At 41.9% G+C, this 21,978-nt stretch overlaps 1 protein-coding gene across 1 annotated transcript; it reads right to left on the bottom strand.

Annotated features, from left to right (window-relative positions):
* Positions 1-3,091: 3,091 nt before the first annotated feature.
* Positions 3,092-9,548, bottom strand: LOC113068415 (uncharacterized). Its single transcript, XM_026241195.1, has 5 exons — positions 6,695-9,548; positions 6,134-6,493; positions 4,407-4,523; positions 4,273-4,325; positions 3,092-3,495 (listed from the first exon to the last, which is right to left on the bottom strand). The coding sequence occupies exons 1-5, from the start codon at positions 6,723-6,725 to the stop codon at positions 3,382-3,384; spliced, it is 675 nt and encodes a 224-aa protein (XP_026096980.1). The 5' UTR covers positions 6,726-9,548; the 3' UTR covers positions 3,092-3,381.
* Positions 9,549-21,978: the final 12,430 nt, after the last annotated feature.

Below are 21,978 nucleotides of genomic sequence, written 5' to 3' on the forward strand. Positions count from 1 at the left end.
ATCATAAACAGTGGTCAAATATCGAAGCTGGAGTCTTAAACCTTTCTGAAGTTTCTAAAATGATGCTCAGATTGTCCAGAAGTAATAGTGTGATATTTTGACGAGTAATGAATTTTGAACAACAATAATCTGTGATCTTTGACGTGAAAGGGGTTAAAAACAATCCAACAGATGTCGCTGTGTGAAATTACAATTTGCGCCTTTACTTCTCTTCTTCACTCCTCAAAGTAACAAATTCTAAACGGCCGGCGGCATTAAAAAAAATGTCAAAATGAGTGCAGTAAAAAAGAGAAAAGTTGACTCTCAATGTCGAGCATTCAATAAAGAATGGACGTCAAAATATTTCGTCACGAACATCGGCTCAAAGGTGATTTGTCTGATATGTCAGGAGAGCATCGCTGTCTTTAAAGAATATAATATTAGCAGGCACTTCAATGCTAAACATGCTAATTATGCCGTGAATTTCTCCGCAAAGGAGAGGGAAGAAAAAGCCACGAGATTGTTCTCCAACTTAAATGCCAGGCAGAATATTTTTACCAAGCAGTCTAATGTCCAGGAGTCAGCAACAAAAGTGAGCTATATGGTGTCACACAAAATCGCCAAACACAGCAAACCATTTTCAGATGGTGAGTTTGTAAAAGACTGTATGGTAGAGGCAGCTAGCGTGCTGTGTCCTGACAGCAAAAGTCAGTTCGAAAATGTGAGCCTGTCTCGCCGTACAGTTACTCGTCGCATCGAGGTAATTGATGATGAGCTGACATCTGCATTGCTAAAAAGGGCCACCGATTTCACATACTTTTCAATAGCGCTGGATGAGAGCACTGATATTAAAGACACCGCCCAGCTGCTTGTATTCATCAGAGGTATTACTGACACATTTGAAATAGTGGAGGAGTTTCTTGCGATGGAATCAATGAAGGGGACGACAAGGGGTTCAGACCTCTATGATGCGGTGTCAGGATGCATGCAGAGAATGAACCTACCGTGGGCGAAGTTACTGAACGTGACCACTGATGGCTGTCCAAACCTCACCGGGAAGAACACTGGGCTATTGCGTAGGATACAGGACAGGGTGAGAGAGGATGACCCCAACTCAACTCTGATTTTCTTGCACTGCATCATTCATCAGGAGGCCTTGTCTAAGTCTGTGTTAAAGCTTGATCATGTCACCAAAACTGTGGTGAAACTTGTCAATTTCATCAGGGCCCGGGCGCTTAACCACCGCCAGTTTATCCAGTTGTTGGAGGAGAGTGAGGCAGAACACACTGATGTCCCATACCACTCAAACGTCCGCTGGCTGAGCCTGGGCACAGTGCTACGCCGTGTGTGGGACCTGAGAGATCAGATAAAGGTGTTTCTGGAGTATGTCGGGAAGGCTGGTGACTTTCCAGAACTTGAAGATTCTGATTGGATGCTTGACTTTGCATTTGCTGTGGATTTAATGGGCCATTTGAATGACCTCAATCGGAAGCTGCAGGGGAAGGATGTGTTCGTGCACAAACTGTATTCCTACGTGCGAGCATTCAGAGCAAAGCTGACCCTGCTTTCCCGACAAATGACAAACAAGAGCTTTACACATTTCCCAACTCTCGCCACAATGAAGCATGTGCCATCCCGACTCACTGTCAAATACACCACTACACTCGAGGATCTGCACACTGAATTTAACAGGCGTTTCTCTGATTTCGGAAAAATTGAAAAAGAGATGGAGCTGGTGTCCGCCCCCTTTTCCTTTGACAGTGACCAAGCACCTCCGGAAGCTCAGCTTGAGTTGATTGACATGCAGTGCGATCCCACTCTCAAGGAGAAATTCGCCTCGTCATCTTTGGACAGGTTTTATGGTGCATTGAACGAGGGCAAGTTTCCTAACATGCGGAGGCATGCGCAAAGGATGCTCGCTTTATTCGGGTCCACGTATGTATGCCAGCAGACTTTCTCTGTAATGAACTTTAACAAGTCACGCTACAGATCACGACTAACCGACACACACCTGTCGTCCGTGTTGCGCATCTCAACGTCGAACACAACCCCAGATTTCGGAGACTTAGTAAAGAAAGGCGACCGTCTCAATTGTTCACATTGAGTTACAAAACACCGACAAAAAGCTCTTCATCTCAGTTGCATAGGCCGAAATACATTTTTCTAAAGTAGGCCTAGCCAAAGTTCCATTAAGTTACCCTTGATTGATGATGTTATTTTTACAACATTGTTCTGTTTCATGTTGCTATGTTGTTCTTATGCATGTCCCGTAGATAGTGATGGTAGAGCTAAATCAAATTTAAATTTTGTGAGATGCATAGGCCTATATAGGCCCTTTATATCTTTCAAGCAAACATACGTGTGATGAAGTTGATCTGCACTTAAATTGTGTTCTATTTTATAAAAGATTTTAACAAAATATGTGAAAGAAATTACATAAAAAATAATAACCACAACTGAAAACTGAATATGTTTTTCATTCAGTGATGAAGGTCTCCCTCTGATATATAGCCTCAATTAAATTTGATAATTCCAAGCCAGATTGCCTGAAGGCTGTATGTTAATGTAACTTGCACACATACATTTGCAGTTTTGTTAATAGTTTTCTATCTTGAAAAGCTACAGCTGGTATGAATGACAGTTGAACAATATGCAGGGTAGTGTAGGAAATGAATCCTTGAAAGTAAATCCAGTTATTGTAACCTTAGAGTAGCCTAGGTCAGACAGGCCTAGCAAAAATAAGTATCAGGCCTTGAAATAGGCTATCAAAGTAACTGTAGAGTAGCCTTATACATATTTGCATTGCATTAATTTGTACCATTTAATCTAATCACTTAACTATGTTTAATTGCAATTGTCCAAAGTGTGGCCCTCCGTTTACTTTGCCAAAGTAACTGTGGCCCTCAGACTAAAACTGTTGCCCACCCCTGTTCTATAGTTTCGAAATCACTGTCTTCATTAGTCATTCTACGAAAGCTAGCTTCTGTATAGTCAAATGATAAGGAAACCAGAGAATATAGCAGGAATAATATAACAATGCAATATACACTACCATTCAACACACACACACACACACACACATAGAAATATACTATACAAATTGTTCAAAAGACGTTTATGCTACAAAAGATTTATTTTTACATTAATGCGGTTCTTTTGGAATTTCCATCTACTGTATCAAAGAATCCTAAAAATATATATTTTAAATATATTCAAATAGAAAACTTTAACAAAAATGTCACATTATTTACTGTATTGAAATCAAATTCAGCCTTGGTGAGCAAAATAAACTTACTTCAAAAACAATATAAAAAGGTTTCGTTTTTTTTTCACAGGCTTTGGTATAGGTGAAGGTATAGTAGACATCTACAGCTGTGTCTGTTTAATATGAAGCTGAATAAATCAGGATGTGTGGTTGGCTATAGTTGCGTAGGTCACGTTGACTGGAGCAGGAGCAGGAGCCGTGGTTCTGGGTTGTCTGAGGAAACGCAGACTGGAGTACTGTACTTGTGCTGCCTGGAAAACAACAACATCTCCCTGCATTAATAAATCAAGAGCAGCAAGACCACACAAGACTACACAGACAAACAGCTTCCTTTCTTAGGTATGCCACTTCTACACTTCGGTTGCATCAGTTCTGTAGTTTTGTAATGCAAGTGTTTTATGTTTTTTTTCTTACACCATTCTGTGAGGTTTCACAATGCAAGCATGAGCTTGACTTCAGCGTCACTGCGAGAGCATTCACACTTTAAGTGTTTGTACAGCGTCACAGCAGCGGCTACGAAGCTACATTTCTTTACAAAAGCTACAATACATTTGTTTTTAGAAGTTGGTCAGTTATAATCTTAAAAGTTTTAAAGTCTAGGAAGACTGTTAACATGGGTTTTCACATGCAAAGGAAAAACAGCACCGATCATGTACTTTCAGTCGTACTTTGAAATAAAATGTGCTGCTTTTAATGGTTTTTAATACTACACAATACTTTAACCCAATCAGAATAATTAAAAACATGTTTAAATGCATATATTTGTACATATTCCACTTCTTGTTAAAACACACTAAAGATGCGTATTCTTTTTGTGTGAAATCATTTTTATTTTGTGCATCAAAAGTGAGCTGTCACTTTAACTGATCGTGAGCAGCACATCAGAAATACTCTGTGTGGAAACCATTGCTTCAGTGTTGTCCTGTAAACGCACTCATATGTTAACATGCACGCAGAAAAAATACGTGAAAACCTACTTCCTTGATGTTTTGCCATTTTTTTTGCCAAAGTATGCTAGTGTAACCCACCCTGACATTTGAGTTTTCTTTCACACAGCTGATGCAGTTGACCCTGGAAGAACCTGAAAGAAACACGAAATAAAGCACAACGTTATGTGGGGGCTTCATGCTGTTTTATAAGTGGGAGCTTCTCTGTTTCTCACCTTGCTTGAAACAAAGCACACACACGCAGAGAATAGTGCAGAAACCACATACAACATAGGCACAGAGCAGATGTGTCCTGCAGCCCACGCTAACTGATGAGCGGTTCGCTTCAGCGTCTGAAACACAACCAAAAGAGTCACCAAACCAACGTGTTTCTTTTCTCTTGTGATCAAAAAAGAACAATTATACATATATAAAACACAAAAGAATGTGTACATTTCAGCTGTAATGTCCTATCTATATTTGATTTGACCCTTTATGTAACTAAATTATGCACATTTTAAGTTACACAAGAAAACATTTTTACTGTATTGTGTTACTTTACCAAGAAATGATATTTAAAAATCATTAAATAATAATCATAAGTTAAATTCTTAATATATTATATATAATATAATAAACATAATATGGGAAAAAATGTAATCAGTTATGAATTCCCATTTTGACGTCAATTGTGTATTAGACTAATATAATATAATATAATATAATATAATATAATATAATATTTTCCATTCATTATCACCACTTAATCAAGCCGCTGTTCTTAAAAATATGATGTTTTATTTCACATATAGTTTCAAAGTGAAGGCTTTTAATAAAGCCTAAAGCACTGGTTTTTCTTCTTGGACAACCAGCCAATCACAGTCTTCCAAAGACGGTGCCATATGTAGCAAAAGGGTCAGCCCCGCCTCCTCACCAAGGATGAAAGTTTTTGCCTTTTCCTTGCTCACAGTTACTCTCAGATTGGGCCTGAATGGCTTTAAATCTAAGAATTCTACGAAGAAATTTTTAAGCTAAATTAGGAGAGGATTCTTAGAATCTTTAAGAATTCGGGGCCAGGACCCATATGTATAAAACTTCTTAGAAATACTCTTAAGAATAGTCTTAAGCTTTGACTTAAGTGTCAAAACATTCTTAGTAAAAATTAGGACTTTTCTAAGAGTGGGAGACTTTTATAAAGAAGCTAAAGCAACTTTAGGTGTTGACCAAGGTGTTGATCCGAGTGTTGTGAACTAAGGACTAGTCAGTTAATAAATGGCTCTCCTAGATCATTTTTGCATCCGTCCTGTATACAGCATATTATTTCTTCTGTGCGCAGCTGAGAGGGAACAAATGGAAAGAACAGGAGTTTCACTGGAACAGATCAGAGTCACTAAGACAAACACTGCAGCCAAACCTCAAGAAACTCTCTAAATGTGTCATCTGTGGTCTCTCAGTTTTAATGTCTGAGAACAAAGATTGTTTCCATCAAGAAAGGTTTATTTATTGCATTAATAATCTAATGCAGGGGTGTCAAACTTAATTCCTTGAGCTGCAGGATTTTGTTCTAACCCTGCTGTAACACAAGCACCCTGAACCATGACATAAAGGAGGGAGATCATTTTCCCAACTGGCTCCCAAACCCTGGAATAGTCTTCCTGTCTTCCAGGGCTCTTTTTAAATCAAGATCTCTTCAGCCAAGCATTCGCATAATGACTATCATAGCCTTGTTCGCAGTTAGATCAGATAAAATTCACAAATATGATTCTTGTATGATTCTATTATCTTGAACTGTTAATTTGTGAATTGAACACTTCTGATAACAGATCACTCTAAACTGTAATGTACACACATGCATTTTCTGAAAAGCTACTTTGAAACAATGTGTATTGTGAAAGGCGCTATACAAATACATTTGAATTGAATATAAAATCATGATGTTTTGGCCGATCTGAAGAGCACTAACCTGCAAATGTGAGTCTGATAGCAGTCCCAAAATGCATTGTCTTCGCACTGATGCCAAGAGCGCAGTAGTACAGCCCCAGATCTGACTCTCTGACCCCAATGATGACTAGGCTGATGGAGTCAAGCCCCCTGTCTGCTTCCAGCCCAAAGTGACTTTGATCCTCATTATGGTAAGTAATCAAATCCTTTTTTTGAAGGTTTCCTCTTGCTGCAGATATGAGTAAAGCAATCTTCTCAGAGCTCAGTCGATACCATGCCATCTCAGAGCTGGAGTTAATGTAACAGGGCAGAGTAATATTCTGCTCCAGCTGGACAGTCACATTCACAGTGGCTGCACACATCAAACATTGTGTGCTGATGCCTAGGAAAGACAAGATGCATACAATTCTTCAATTGCAAGTTCTCTATATAATTTCTTGTAACTAGTGTGTGTGTATATATATATATATATATATATATATATATATGTGTGTGTGTGTGTGTGTGTGTGTGTGTGTGTGTGTGTGTGTGTGTGTGTGTGTGTGTGTGTGTAATAAAGATCTCTTCATGGATGTATACTCACTGACTAAAAGGATTACTTTGAAACTGCTCATGTTCCAGTCTCTTTGTCAGATGCAGATGCAGAGCTCTGAGATGTGGGAGCAGGGGGACTTATTTATATATGCTTTAGTTTACAATCACTTGACAGGTCAGGCTTTCACTTATAAACCTCAGATCTGCAAATTTCCACAGATATCATGCCTGTGTTTACTGAAAGGAAATAATCTGTTTGCTGCTGCATATCTTACAATAAGTTTCATTTTTGAGGAATAAGAGCAGCTTGGTTTACACACTGCATGAGTGTGAAATGTGAGTGTCATGTCAGCATGAGCACATGAACAGTCCTCCAGTGCTATCACAACACAACACGTATCATTTCACACATTTCATCCTACATGTATGTGTGCACGTGTGTTTCCTGAGAAATGAACTCATCACTTTCATCTTTGATTTGACGCTATACTAGTAACCAGCAACTGGCTAACTGCTACATAAAGTTTCAGTTTCATTTTACATCTCAGCAAGCATTGAAAGGAATGCAAGATTCTGAACCTGAGCATTTCTTGACCTTTTCCTCGAGTTCCTGTGTGTCTTCAGTATGGTTTGACCAGAGTTTATGATCTTTGTCAGTCCAGTGCTATAGTTTGTGCATTGTTGAGTTGGTTAAAATGCATTTTAAGTCACTTGTTTACCTCTAGTTTTTTCTTCTAGGTTTTGTTTTATGTGTCATCTCAACTTGCTACATGTAACTAGCATTCTGAACAGCTCTTGATTTCTGATACGAACATAAGATACATTTCCTTATAACTTCTGTATATTAATATCACATTTCCTTAGGACAGTTTCACATTTCTTTTTTCTTCTTTTTTTAACTTGTGATATAGTCTTTTAAGTATTGCGGTTTGTTTATCAATCGCCCTGCTTTCGTGACATTAGATGCTGGGATGTCTGTCTGTTTGGTGTTCTGCATCTGATTTTCCACATTGTTGGATGTTTGTGATTGAGAATCTGCAGTTCCTGCGTGTTCTGTATTGTCAGCAACAACCGTCTCTGTTTGGTTGGAGACTCTGAGGGTCATTCCCTGGTCCCTTCGGAGATGTCTCCTGTTTCTCCTTATAACACCTCCAGACTCCAACTGGACATTGTACGATCTTGAGTCAATGGGCTCCACCACCGTCCCCTTTCTCCAGATCTTATGAGGCTCAAATGGTTGTATTCTGACAGGGTCACCTCGTTTTAGTGTGTCTAAGTCTTTGGCTGATCTGTTGTAGTATGTTTGTTGCCGTTGTTGATTTGTTATCAATTCTTTCAAAGAATTCTGAATCTTTGGTTGTAGGAGGCTGGTTTTTCGTGGGTAGAAGCGTCTTTGTCTGACGGCTCAGTAATCTCTGTGCTGGGCTGGTTGACAATCCGTGTGTTGGTGTGTTTCTATGATCTAGGATTGCTAGATATGGATCCTGTCTTGACATTTGTGCTTTACGCATCAATCTCTTGGCAGTTTTGACTGCTGATTCTGCCTTGCCATTACTCTGAGGATAGCCAGGTGATGAAGAAGTTTTATGAAGAAATGCCCAATGGTCACTGAACTTCTGAAACTCCTGTGATGAAAACTGTGGGCCATTGTCAGAGATGACGATGTCTGGAATACCCTGGCGGGCAAAGTGACCTTTCAGCTTTCTTATAACAGTAGTCGATTTGGTGTCTGTCAGGTAATCAATTTCCCCAAAATTTGAATAATAGTCTACAGTAATTAGATAATCCTTGTTGTCAAAAGTAAACAGGTCAGTGCCTACCTTGGCCCAAGGTCTATCCGGCATTTCATGTGGACGCAGCGTCTCCTTTTGCTGGTTACAGTCCACTGCGTGGCAGGTGTCACACTGCTGTACATGTGATTTGATCTGCTCATTCATTCCTTGCCAGTACACACACTCTCTGACCCTCCTCAGGCATCCATCCACACCTAAATGCGAAGAGTGTATACATCGTGTTATTTCCTTCCAAAGCTGCTTAGGGATAACAGCTCGTTTTCCTCTGAAAACAATGCCATCCTGGTAGCTCAACTCCTCTTGAAACAGGTAATAATGACCTATTTCTTGTGGTGTGTCAGCCTTGTTCTTTGGCCAACCTTGTAGTATAGTTTTAATCAGTGTTTGCAAAGACTTCTCTTTGTCTCAATTTGAACTTATCAGCATTTAGCTTGATACCTTTCTCTCTGCATCGTGCTAGAAATGCTTTCAGTTTTTCATCATGGTCTCTCTCAGCTGATTCTTGTGTCTCTCCTTGTCCTGTAATGAGAATATCATCAGCAATGATGTATACTCCTGGCAGGCCCTCTAATGTGACTGTGAGCTTCCTCTGAAAGATTTCAGGGGCCGGACTTATGCCCATGGGCATGCGCAGCCATCGATACCTGCCGAACGGGGAAGAAAATGTGGTGAGATAGCTGGAGTCTTCCTCCAGCTTGACGTGCCAGATTCCACTTTTAACATCGCACACAGTAAACACTTTGGCTTTTGACAGTTCAGGGAGTATGTCATCAATAGTAGGTAGTGGGAAATGACTGCGCTTTAAAGCTCTGTTTAAAGGTCTTGGATCTATACATACTCTGAGACTGCCGCTGGGCTTCTGTACGACCACCATACTACTGATCCAATTCGTGCTCCTCTCTACTGGCATAATGATTCCTCTCCTCTGCAGATCTTGCAGCTCTTCCTTCAAAGGTTTCATCATGGCTACTCGAACCCTTCTTTTTGGGAGCTGTACAGGTTTAACAGTGTTGTCAATCTCTATTTTGTACTCACCCTCCAGGCAGCCATCACCCCTGAATACATCAGCATATTCAGTCTTTATCTGCTCTAGTGACCACTGGCTGGTCGTAGGCTTTTCTGTGGGGACTATACTGTCTATTGCAAGAATGTTCTCATAATGTACTTTGATGAGCTTCATAGCTTCACTTGCCCTCTTCCCTATTAGGGGGACAGTACAGTTGTTATCCACCACCTGGAATTCCAGCCTGTACAGTTTGGGGTTTCTTCGGGTTTCTTACTTTCAGTTTGCACTTTCCTAGTGGTTGTACATTATTAGTACAGTCTTTGTATCCTCCAGTTTTATATCTGGGCTCAGCAGACTGATAGGAATTACATTGCAGCTTGCTCCACATTCAATCTGAAATTTCACAAGGTCCTTTCCCAAAAGCATCCCTGCGTACAGCTGTGTTTTCTTTTCATTTTCTTCCTCTTTTTTCTTTACAGTCTCTGGATTTGCTACACCCACAGTGAGGATGTCCTCATACTCATCACTGTCCTGTTCAGTCACTTTGTTTACTGATTTATGGTTTCCTTGTCTCATCTGGGCTCTACATTTAACTGCAAAGTGATTTGGCTTTCCACACTTTTTACATTTCTTACAAAAAGCTGGGTATTTCTGTTTGTTCTTTTCATGGTCTCTACCACAAAATCTGCACGTGATCATACTGCTGGGTGGATGGCAATCTAGGCGTGCTCCATGTCTGACGGCATGCACCTCTTCTACCGCGGCACCTGCAATGGCTTTGCTGTTCTGCCGTGACAGCTCCGCTGCTCTGCATATACGTATGCACGTCTGAAGTGTTAAATCTTTCTCACGAAGCAGTCTCTCTCTCAGTCCTTCGTTGTTAATTCCGCATACTATTCTGTCACGTATGAGTGAGTCTTTGATTTCTCCAACGTTGCATGTTTTAGCAAGCATTCGCAACTCCGTGACGTAATTATCGATCGACTGCTCTGCTCCCTGGCTTTTTGAGAAGAATCGATAACGTTCTACTGTCTCGTTTATACTAGGATTACAGTGTTCATCAAACTTTGCAATAATATTCGTTACCGTTCGTGCATCCGCGGCTACATCACTCATTAGAGTTTCCAGCAGTTCCCGACTGCTCTCGCCGATGAGGTAGTAAAACAATTTGACCTTCATCTTTTCCTCCGCGTCCGACATAGTAAGCTCCAAGTAGAGATTAAACTGGTCCCTCCAGGATTTCCAGGACTTGGAAAGGTTGTCGGCTTCATGCACAACAGTGATGGGGGCTTTAATCCATCCATCTTGCAACTCTGCACAGGAGCAGCTCTTCACCGTCTAAGTCTTAACTTCTAAACTAACAATCTAAAAGTGCCCACGCTGCCACCATGTTTTATGTGTCATCTCTATTCAATAAAGACAGACTTCTGTAACTAATTTGACTTTCTTTTTAATAAACTTGAAAGCCTCTACATTCATTTCCACATGCGGTTACCCATAGCGTGCTTCCCTCTTCTGGTTCCCCACTACAACAACATATAACAATTGTTCCTATTGTCACAGGTTTCTCTTCTTTGTTCTTCTCTTCTATGGATATCATCAAGAGTAGATCTTAGTGGCTGATTTGTGGAGAGAAGCATTTTCATGAGAACATAAACACCATATTAAAGTTTTTCCTCAACCAATTTGACACAAAATAACATAATTGCTCTCAAAACAAATAACACAGCCAAGTTCCTTAGCCAAACAACTCAACTATTTACTGCATATTGAAACCAATTTTTCAACTGAGGGCGCCTTGGGCTGTTTAAACAGCGGTGGTGATGAGGGTCCATTTCCTTCAGGTGTGCCCCATCACATGCCGCCAGCCCTGACTCGTCCAGCGCCCCTCCTCTCACACACCCACTCCAGTTGGGAGCCGTCATCAGGGTGCCGCCCACATGGGAGTGCTACCTTCCTCAACCAGGCTCCAAATGGTCTGAGTGGGCGGGGATTCCTCTCCGGGCAGTCCTCCCTCTCGCAGCGCGACGGGACAGGGACAGAGAAACCGGGTTTTAGTGACAGCCTTAACCAACCACAGGGTAAAATGACAATAACAGAAGTCACTTACCCCTTTGGTGGCGGGGAGGCTGTCCCCGGTTTTCCTCCGTCCCAGTCCGGGTTCTCACGAAAGTTTGCAAGCGAAAGGGTTTGCGCTGTCTAGGCTCCGCCTTGCCCGCATTCTCCAACACTGTCACGGGAGGAGCACAAGACAGACACAGTGGGCGTGGCGTCAGGCCTCGAAGAGGCTTTTATTAACAGAAATCAAATAAAACAGGGGATAAAGGTGGCCAAAGGGGAAGAGTGTCCAAAATAATAGGGAATCTGGTGTCCTCATCGTGCTGCAGGGTTCATGTGGGTCGGGCAGTGTTCATGGAGGAAGGGTCCAGGATAAGGGGCGGAGTCCGGTGGCCGCACGCGCTCCCCTCTTCTGTCCTCTAGCGGCCGCATCACTCTCGTTGGCCACGGCGCTGGCAGGGGATGGACGGCCCGGCATCCTGACCCATCGGCCGTGTAAACGGGTGCGGTTCCCATCCGGATCATGGGTCCGGCAGCTCACGTCTCCAGTGGCGCGGGAGTCCCTCAATGCACCCTTCCTGGACCCACGAGGACACCAGCGTGCATGCATGGGGAAGAGACCGGTCTCCCTAGGAGAGGTGCCTTGGGCTTTTTAAACAGCGGCGGTGATGAGGCTCCATTTCCTTCAGGTGTGCCCCATCACACGCCGCCAGCCCTGACTCGTCCAGCGCCCCTCCTCTCACACACCCACTCCAGTCGGGAGCCTGGTGAAGGCGAACATCTTACACACGACAGGAGCTTTTTGATATTGGTGTGCACTTTTCCAACAGTTTTATTACCAGTCCTTGACTCATCCCTGAGATCTCCAGAACACCCGAGGCTATGCACTCTACCTGGCCGGGAGGAAGTGCTTACTGGCGGTGTCGAGATCGTAAACAAAGTCAGGGGCAGTGCAGAGGGCCAAGAGCTAAGCTAAAGCTAACACCACTCCGGCTCTCTTTACCCAGCATTTTCCTTGCTAATGTGTGGTCATTGGTGAACAAAATGGATAAGTTACGACTTCGCATCACCCACAGTAAGAAGCTTTTGGATTGCAATGGATAGCATTACAACCAATAATGCTATTGAGCTAGTTGGACGCTGGACACTACATGCTCCGGGCAGATAGGACAGCAGATGACTCCAGCTAGAACAGAGGCATCGGATTGTGCATTTATGTAAACACAGTGCCAAGCTTGCTTTGAACGAACTACATCAGGCCATTAGTAAACAACAGACTGCTCACCCTAAGGCTGCTTTTATTGTCACAGGTGATTTGAATCACTCCAACTTAAAGACAGTTCTCCCTAAATTCCATCAACATATTTTCTGCCACACTAGAGGGGACAACATTTTGGATCATGTTTACACAAACATTGATGATCAGGTTGACAGGTTTCAATACACAGACTGGAAGTATGTTTGCTTCTCAGGCTGCCTGTGTCTTTCCCACAGACATTGATATCTACACCTCCTCTGTACTGGGTTACATCAACACCACCATTGACAGTGTTACAACAGAAAAACAGATCACAACGTACCCTAATCAGAAGCCATAGATTAGCAAGGAGGTGCAACTTCTGCTGAAAGCCTGCAACAGTGCCATTAGATCAGATGACGCTCAGGCCTACAGCAAATCCAGGGCTTACCTGAGTAGGGGAACCTAATTGAGAAACTTAACTATATATGTGCTGATGTTTCTCTAGCCCCTTTCACACTGAAATTCTGGATAATACACGGGTGTCCCGGCAATTGTTCCTAGATCATTAGATATTGGTTCATTCACACCGCCAGTGATTTCCTGGAATCTGTTTCACACACACAACGCGTAAAGGTCCCATATAACACGTGACATCAGGATGTGACGTAATGTACAAGTCGAAAATGCTAGGCACGTTAACTTTCACTTGAACTGGTATATGATTTCAGCTTCAGCATGGATAGTGAGGACCTACCTGATCTCTGCTTCATTACAGTTTGCACATATTTTTTCATCGCGAACATTGAGCTGCCTTCAAATCAAACCCTTCATCACTACGACACACCCTTTAAGGCATAGGTTCTGGCTTTTGTTCACACAACGCTCGTTCCGGGACTGAACTTGGCAATGTTACTAAGTCCCCAACCCCCAGCATGTTTGCATTCACACAGAAGGTAAACCGGCAATTTTCCTGGACCAACGTTCAGTGTGAAAGGGGCTTCTGTGTCTTCATCTCCCCTTAGAAAAGCTTACTAACCACTTTGTTCCAGGACAGAGTGTGATAATCAAAAGTCTAAAACCTACAAGAGTGGGAGGACCAAAGTATCTCGGACCAGCCACTATGATCACAATAACCAGGACAGGAGTCCTGACAGATTACCAACCACAGTGGATACATGCCTCAAGACTGAATTACTATCCTACAAGAGGGTAATTCGAATCGTACATTCTAATCCTACATTCGAATCGCTCTCGCGGTACTTTGATGTCATACAGGTGATCATTCTGTGCAGGGCTGCTTCAAGTCAAACACGCCTATTATAACTAACATAATATAACCCTCTCTCATAACTGCATATCAATTATTGGTACAAGTTTCCTACACGTACAGGTTATTTTTCAGCAATAGGAAACAGGGACATTTGGTCACCCTGTGTGTGTTTGTTCTTGTATATGGCTCGTTCAACCGCACACATCACAAATTCAAACCGATAGCTCACATTTAAAAATGATCGGGAGGTCGGGAAGTGCTCGTAAGCCACTATGCTCGGCTTGTAAATCATCGCAAATGATACGAGCGGCGACCATACGAGCATACGCGATTTCCACACGATTGAAAAAATATTGCATGCGAACTCGTACGACAGCAAAAATCGCACCGTGTATGCCACGGCTACGTCACTCATTAGAGTTTCCAGCAGTTCCCGACTGCTCTCGCCGATGAGGTAGTAAAACAATTTGACCTTCATCTTTTCCTCCGCGTCCGACATAGTAAGCTCCAAGTAGAGATTAAACTGGTCCCTCCAGGATTTCCAGGACTTGGAAAGGTTGTCGGCGTCCATGCACAACGGTGATGGGGGCTTTAATCCATCCATCTTGCAACTCTGCACAGGAGCAGCTCTTCACCGTCTAAGTCTTAACTTCTAAACTAACAATCTAAAAGTGCCCACGCTGCCACCATGTTTTATGTGTCATCTCTATTCAATAAAGACAGACTTCTGTAACTAATTTGACTTTCTTTTTAATAAACTTGAAAGCCTCTACATTCATTTGTAGCCTGGTGAAGGCGATTTAGGACGGGGTGCCGGTTACAATCAGGGAGGAGGCAGCTTCTTCGTCACAATATATATGATATGTATGTATGTATGTATTAAGAGAAAAGCTCTCAACGGAGGCAGTCGCATTTCTTTCCTCCCCTCCCTGTCTTCCCTGCTTCGCTTGTTTCTCTTGTCTCATCTACTTTGAGAGACTCTCTCTGCATTGCTATCCTAAACTATCCTAAACTGAAACATGGATTTGATAAATTGGTCTCTCAACGCAATTGACACTATCTTCTCGACGAGAAGCTTGGGTTCGGGGGAACTTGACTGCCCTGCCGGAACGTTTGCAGCTGGCTACACGATGGACGCGTGGGCGAATTGGCGGGTCGTGTGTCTGGCGGCTCTTTCTGTGGAGGACATTGAAGACATCTACCTATTCGGAACCATGATAACAGGTCTTCTGCTGATTGGATTAGGCTTTGCCCTGGGTTATCGGAAAATTAAGAAGACGGGAACAGCTGTTCAAAGCCTCATAAGGCTGCCCGTCATGATTGAAGCAGTGGGCAGAACGGTCAGCATTGAGACTGAGACTATTAACCGCAATATGGATAACATCACGGTGAAGCTCACGGCTTTGGAAGGGAAATTGGAGGATTTGGAGACCAAAAGGGACAATCATAGTGACCGTTAAATTTGAATGCGTCTACTAGACCAAAACAACTGGTATCTTATCTTCTTTCGGCTCCACTACCAGCTTGGCCTTGGCTTGGCCTTGGCTGGAAAACAAATTTCTCCTTGGAAAGCACGGCAGCAAGAGACTCTGCATTGCTCACCCGTTTCCCCCCACACCTGTTGATTGTTGACTCTGTCTAGGACCTGACCAAGGCTGTCTCCATGGCAACTTGCTGTGACGCTGTATAATCTGCGGACTGAGGCATCTAGAGAGAATCGCAATTCTCCAGGCCTACAAATACACAAACTCTTACACATATACAGATATGCACTCACCTCCCCACCCACATCCCTCGCCTTCGCCGCTTTGTTCCGCCAGTCTGGCAAGCGGGCCTGTGACCAGCGCTATAATGGCTGTTGGACCGGATGCTGATTGCCTGGACTGAATCACCTCGACCCCCCAAATTTCCATCCCCAGTTGCTAGTCGTGTGTTTATGGTGTATTGATTATGTGCATTTGTGCTGTGGTGTTTTTACTGTTCTCAAACGGTGCTCCCATAGGAGCACAGTCTGGGTGCTGGTTTTTTTCTCCTCTCTTTCCTAATGTTTTGCTGTTATCTCTTCCCCTGTCCACTGTATTTTGTTGCCTTGTGCCCACATGTGCAATGACAATAAAGTTGAATCTGAATCTGAATCTGAATGTGTGTGTGTCTGTGTGTGTGTAAAATAGTATATCAGTCTGGCGAGTAAACTGAACATCTTACACACGACAGGAGCTTTTTGATATTGGTGTGCACTTTTCCAACAGTTTTATTACCAGTCCTTGACTCATCCCTGAGATCTCCAGAACACCCGAGGCTATGCACTCTACCTGGCCGGGAGGAAGTGCTTACTGGCGGTGTCGAGATCGTAAACAAAGTCAGGGGCAGTGCAGAGGGCCAAGAGCTAAGCTAAAGCTAACACCACTCCGGCTCTCTTTACCCAGCATTTTCCTTGCTAATGTGTGGTCATTGGTGAACAAAATGGATAAGTTACGACTTCGCATCACCCACAGTAAGAAGCTTTTGGATTGCAATGGATAGCATTACAACCAATAATGCTATTGAGCTAGTTGGACGCTGGACACTACATGCTCCGGGCAGATAGGACAGCAGATGACTCCAGCTAGAACAGAGGCATCGGATTGTGCATTTATGTAAACACAGTGCCAAGCTTGCTTTGAACGAACTACATCAGGCCATTAGTAAACAACAGACTGCTCACCCTAAGGCTGCTTTTATTGTCACGGGTGATTTGAATCACTCCAACTTAAAGACAGTTCTCCCCAAATTCCATCAACATATTTTCTGCCACACTAGAGGGGACAACATTTTGGATCATGTTTACACAAACATTGATGATCAGGTTGACAGGTTTCAATACACAGACTGGAAGTATGTTTGCTTCTCAGGCTGCCTATATCTATACCTCCTCTGTACTGGATTACATCAACACCACCATTGACAGTGTTACAACAGAAAAACAGATCACAACGTACCCTAATCAGAAGCCATATGCCGCGTTTCCACCGAAATTACCCGGAACATTTGTACCAGGAACTTTTTTTCCCAGGAACTTTTTTTCCCCCCAGACCTGTTGCTTTCTGCGTTTCCACCGCGTTGTAAAGTACCGGGTAGATAAGGCAAATAGACTGGTGACGTAGGTCAGCGCGCGTTTCTCAATACAAAGTACCGCTGATAAAAAAAAAAAAAAGTACGCTGATTTTGGACGTGCATCCTCGGTAGTTGGTTCAGACTTTGTGCATTTGTCTAGGGAGTGTGATGTCCACGACGACGCAAGTCCGGTAAATCTATAAACAGCAGCGTACTTGATAACTTCAGTCTGCTCGTCATGGCTACTGCAATTTTCCTTACTGTATATTTACAATAAAACGAAATATGATATCAAATACCACTGCCTCCTTTCGTTTTCATTTAAGCATAATAACAGCTGCAGAAATGTACTTAGTTCAGGGAAATGTGTATATACAGCCATTACAATGAAACAAAATATTATATAGACTTGCCTTTTTTATTTTCATTTTAACATATAGATAAATTGAATACAGACCAAAGAAAACCTGTTCGATTTACCCCTCAGCTGAATTATATTTTATGTTTAACCACTAAAGACACATCAGAGCCAGCGGCACATATCAGAAGGTCTATCCCAGGAGAGGCTGCTCTCTGCGGATACATGAGGACTGAGCTCCCGCTGATCGAGTGGAGCTCACCGTCTACGAGATCGGCGAAACACATTTTTAAATAGGCGCTGTCTTTATAAATAAACAACAGATTTGAGTTTCAAACAACTACATTCTCGCCTGAAATACTTTTAAAATTACATTTCATGACACAATAACAGTAATATTTTGAAAATGTTGATCCGAATAAATGGTGGTTGAACTCAACCAATGCTGCGTGAACTCAACCAATCAGCATGTTTAGCGCCAAAGTCCCGCCCCCGAAAGTTCCGGAACTTTAAAAAAGTACCACCTCGCCAGCAGGGACTTTCTGAGGGGCATTTTTTTACCCGGAACTTTTATTTAGTTCCTGGTTCCTGCGGTGGAAACACACCAAGTACCGAACCAAGTCCCTAGTTCCTGGGTAAAGTTCCTGCGGTGGAAACGCGGCTATAGATTAGCAAGGAGGTGCAACTTCTGCTGAAAGCCTGCAACAGTGCCATTAGATCAGATGACGCTCAGGCCTACAGCAAATCCAGGGCTTACCTGAGTAGGGGAACCTAATTGAGAAACTTAACTATATATGTGCTGATGTTTCTCTAGCCCCTTTCACACTGAAATTCTGGATAATACACGGGTGTCCCGGCAATTGTTCCTAGATCATTAGATATTGGTTCATTCACACCGCCAGTGATTTCCTGGAATCTGTTTCATGCGTTCACACACACAACGCGTAAAGGTCCCGTATAACACGTGACATCAGGATGTGACGTAATGTACAAGTCAAACACGCCTATTATAACTAATATAATATTAACCCATTCAGCCAAACAATGCAAACTCATTACACAACCATGTATGCACTAATGGCTAAATTCTAGTACCACCACTAGAGAGTTTTTGAGTGTCCATTCTCAACTATTGATAGCTCCCCAGGAATGATTTTTATCTGTTGCTATCCAGCTCTGCTTTCTACAGGAACCACAGTGCTGACACGTATTGATACTGATGATGAAAAGACAACCCAGAATCGAAAGAAATGAGATATATGATATGCCTGATCGATAGAACAGGTATAAGACTGTTAGTCTATGGATAACTCCATGGGAAAACGTAGGGTGATACTTCGTATTCGTATTATTGTACTAAAGTAAACTAAAGTGATGCTGAATATACAAAACATGTGGACATTTGCTCCAACTGTTATAGAATCAGAAAAAGGAAGTGACTATTTATGTCATGGTCAAAAGACATGTTGTTTTGCTTAGATATATCTTCCTTTTCCCTCTACTAATGCTGAGCTGACAGATTCACTTCCTATATTATTCATATATAATGTACCTCTAGACCAGCGGTCCAACCTTTTCTGCTTGACCACTGTTCTGAACTTTCTATTCAGCAAAGAAATCTGAAAAAAAATTAACATAGTAATAATAATAAATGTTTTTTGAGGAGCAAATCGGAATTTTTTAATGATTTCTGAAGATTCGATTCATGTGACTTGAGTAATGATGCTAAAAAAAATCAGCTTTGAAATCGCAGGAATTAATTACATTTTAAAATATATTCTAATAGTAAACAGTTATTTCAAATAGTAAAAATTTTTCACAGTATTACTTTTGCTGTATTTTGGATCAAATAAATGCAGGCTGGGTGAACAGAAGATAATTCTTTAAAAAACATAAAAAATCTTACTGTTAAAAACACACACACACACACACACACACACACACACACACACACACACACACATATATATATATATATATATATATATATATATATAAAATTGGTGGTGTGCTGCATGTACCAAAAAATGGCGGGCAATTTCTTTTGTCCCAATCCAGCCTGGGGTGAGCTAACAATGTAATGCAATCTAGGGTAATGTTAATTTTTAAGTAGCAGAAATTACATAAATAATAATAAAATAAAATAAAATAAATAAAGTCAACAACATTTTTCAGCAGCTTCCCAACGTCTCCTTTGTGCAGACACTGCAAACATTGCAAATTCTGAGGAAAATTGTACCAGCTAGGGTTAAGTTACCTATGCTGTGAGATGTTACTGCCTCTTTCGCTCACATCTTTCCATTTGATTTTATTACACAACTTATTGCATGCAAGCTCTAGGAAAGATGGTTGTATTTTAACAATGAACAATCATAATGACAAGAAACAGAAAACAAATATAAACTTTATATTGTGTCCCTAATACCTGTGTACTTAGTACTGTGTACATAGTAACTAAATGTGTATGTAGTATGTAACCATAGTATAAGTACACATTGGTACGTAGTATCTACAGCTCTAATATTTCTGTACCTACACACATGAAACAACCATCAGGATGGTTTGGGTAAGTACAAATGTGTAACAGGACATATTTAAGTCAAGTCAAGTCAAGTCACCTTTATTTATATAGCGCTTTAAACAAAATACATTGTGTCAAAGCAACTGAACAACATTCATTAGGAAAACAGTGTCTCGATAATGCAAAATGATAGTTAAAGGCACTTCATCATTGAATTCAGTGATGTAATCTCTGTTCAGTTAAATAGTGTCTGTGCATGTTTTTGCAATCAAGTCAACGATATCGCTGTAGATGAAGTGACCCCAACTAAGCAAGCCAGAGGCGACAGCGGCAAGGAACTGAAACTCCATCGGTGACAGAATGGAGGAAAAACCTTGGGAGAAACCAGGCTCAGTTGGGGGGGCCAGTTCTCCTCTGACCAGACGAAACCAGTAGTTCAATTCCAGGCTGCAGCACAGTGAGATTGTGCAGAAGAATCATCTGTTTCCTGTGGTCTTGTCCTGGTGCTCCTCTGAGACAAGGTCTTTACAGGGGATCTGTATCTGGGGCTCTAGTTGTCCTGTTCTCCGCTGTCTTTCAGGGCAGTAGAGGTCCTTTCTAGGTGCTGATCCACAATCTGGTCTGGATACGTGCTGGATCCGGGTGACTGCAGTGACCCTCTGATCTGGACACAGACTGGATCTGGTGGCTACGGTGACCTCGGAATAAGAGAAAACAGACAAATATTAGCGTAGATGCCTTTCTTCTAATGATGTAGCAAGTACATAGAGTGTTATGGGAAGTGTTTCCGGTTCCGGTTTACCTAATTAATGCAGCCTTAAAATCCTTTAACGGATTTGGGTATTAAAAGCATATTAGTGTGTTATGTGTAAGCCAGGTTAAAGAGATGGGTCTTTTATCTAGATTTAAACTGCAAGAGTGTGTCTGCCTCCCGAACAATGTTAGGTAGGTTATTCCAGAGTTTAGGCACCAATTAGGAAAAGGATCTGCCTCCCGCAGTTGATTTTGATATTCTAGGTATTATCAAATTGCCTGAGTTTTGAGAACGTAGCGGACATGGAGGAGTATAATGTAAAAGGAGCTCATTCAAATACTGAGGTGCTAAACCATTCAGGGCTTTATAAGTAATAAGCAATATTTTAAAATCTATACAATGTTTGATAGGGAGCCAGTGCAGTGTTGACAGGACCAGGCTAATATGGTCATACTTCCTGGTTCTAGTAAGAACTCTTGCTGCTGCATTTTGGACTAGCTGTAGTTTGTTTACTAAGCATGCAGAACAACCACCCAATAAATCATTACAATAATCTAACCTTGAGGTCATAAATGCATGGATTAACATTTCTGCATTTGACATTGAGAGCATAGGCCGTAATTTAAATATATATTTGAGATGGAAAAATGCAGTTTTACAAATGCTAGAAACGTGGCTTTCTAAGGAAAGATTGCGATCAAATAGCACACCTAGGTTCCTAACCGATGACGAAGAATTGACAGAGCAGCCATCAAGTCTTAGACAGTGTTCAAGGTTATTACAAGTGGAGTTTTTAGGTCCTATAATTAACACCTCTGTTTTTTCAGAATTTAGCAGTAAGAAATTACTCGTCATCCAGTTTTTTATATCGACTATGCATTCCATTAGTTTTTCAAATTGATGTGTTTCACCGGGCCGCGAAAAAATATAGAGCTGAGTATCATCAGCATAACAGTGAAAGCTAACACCATGTTTCCTGATGATATCTCCCAAGGGTAACATATAAAGCGTCAAGAGTAGCAGCCCTAGTACTGAGCCTTGAGGTACGCCATACTTCACTTGTGATCGATATGATACATCTTCATTCACTGCTACGAACTGATGCCGGTAATGCACTTCCACTCATGCCAACAAAGTGTTCAAGTCTATGCAAAAGAATGTTGTGGTCAATTGTGTCAAATGCAGCACTAAGATCCAATAAAACTAATAGAGAGATACACCCACAATCAGATGATAAGAG

Source organism: Carassius auratus, linkage group LG44F, assembly GCF_003368295.1.
Source record: "Carassius auratus strain Wakin linkage group LG44F, ASM336829v1, whole genome shotgun sequence".
Classification (NCBI taxonomy): Eukaryota; Metazoa; Chordata; class Actinopteri; order Cypriniformes; family Cyprinidae; genus Carassius; species Carassius auratus.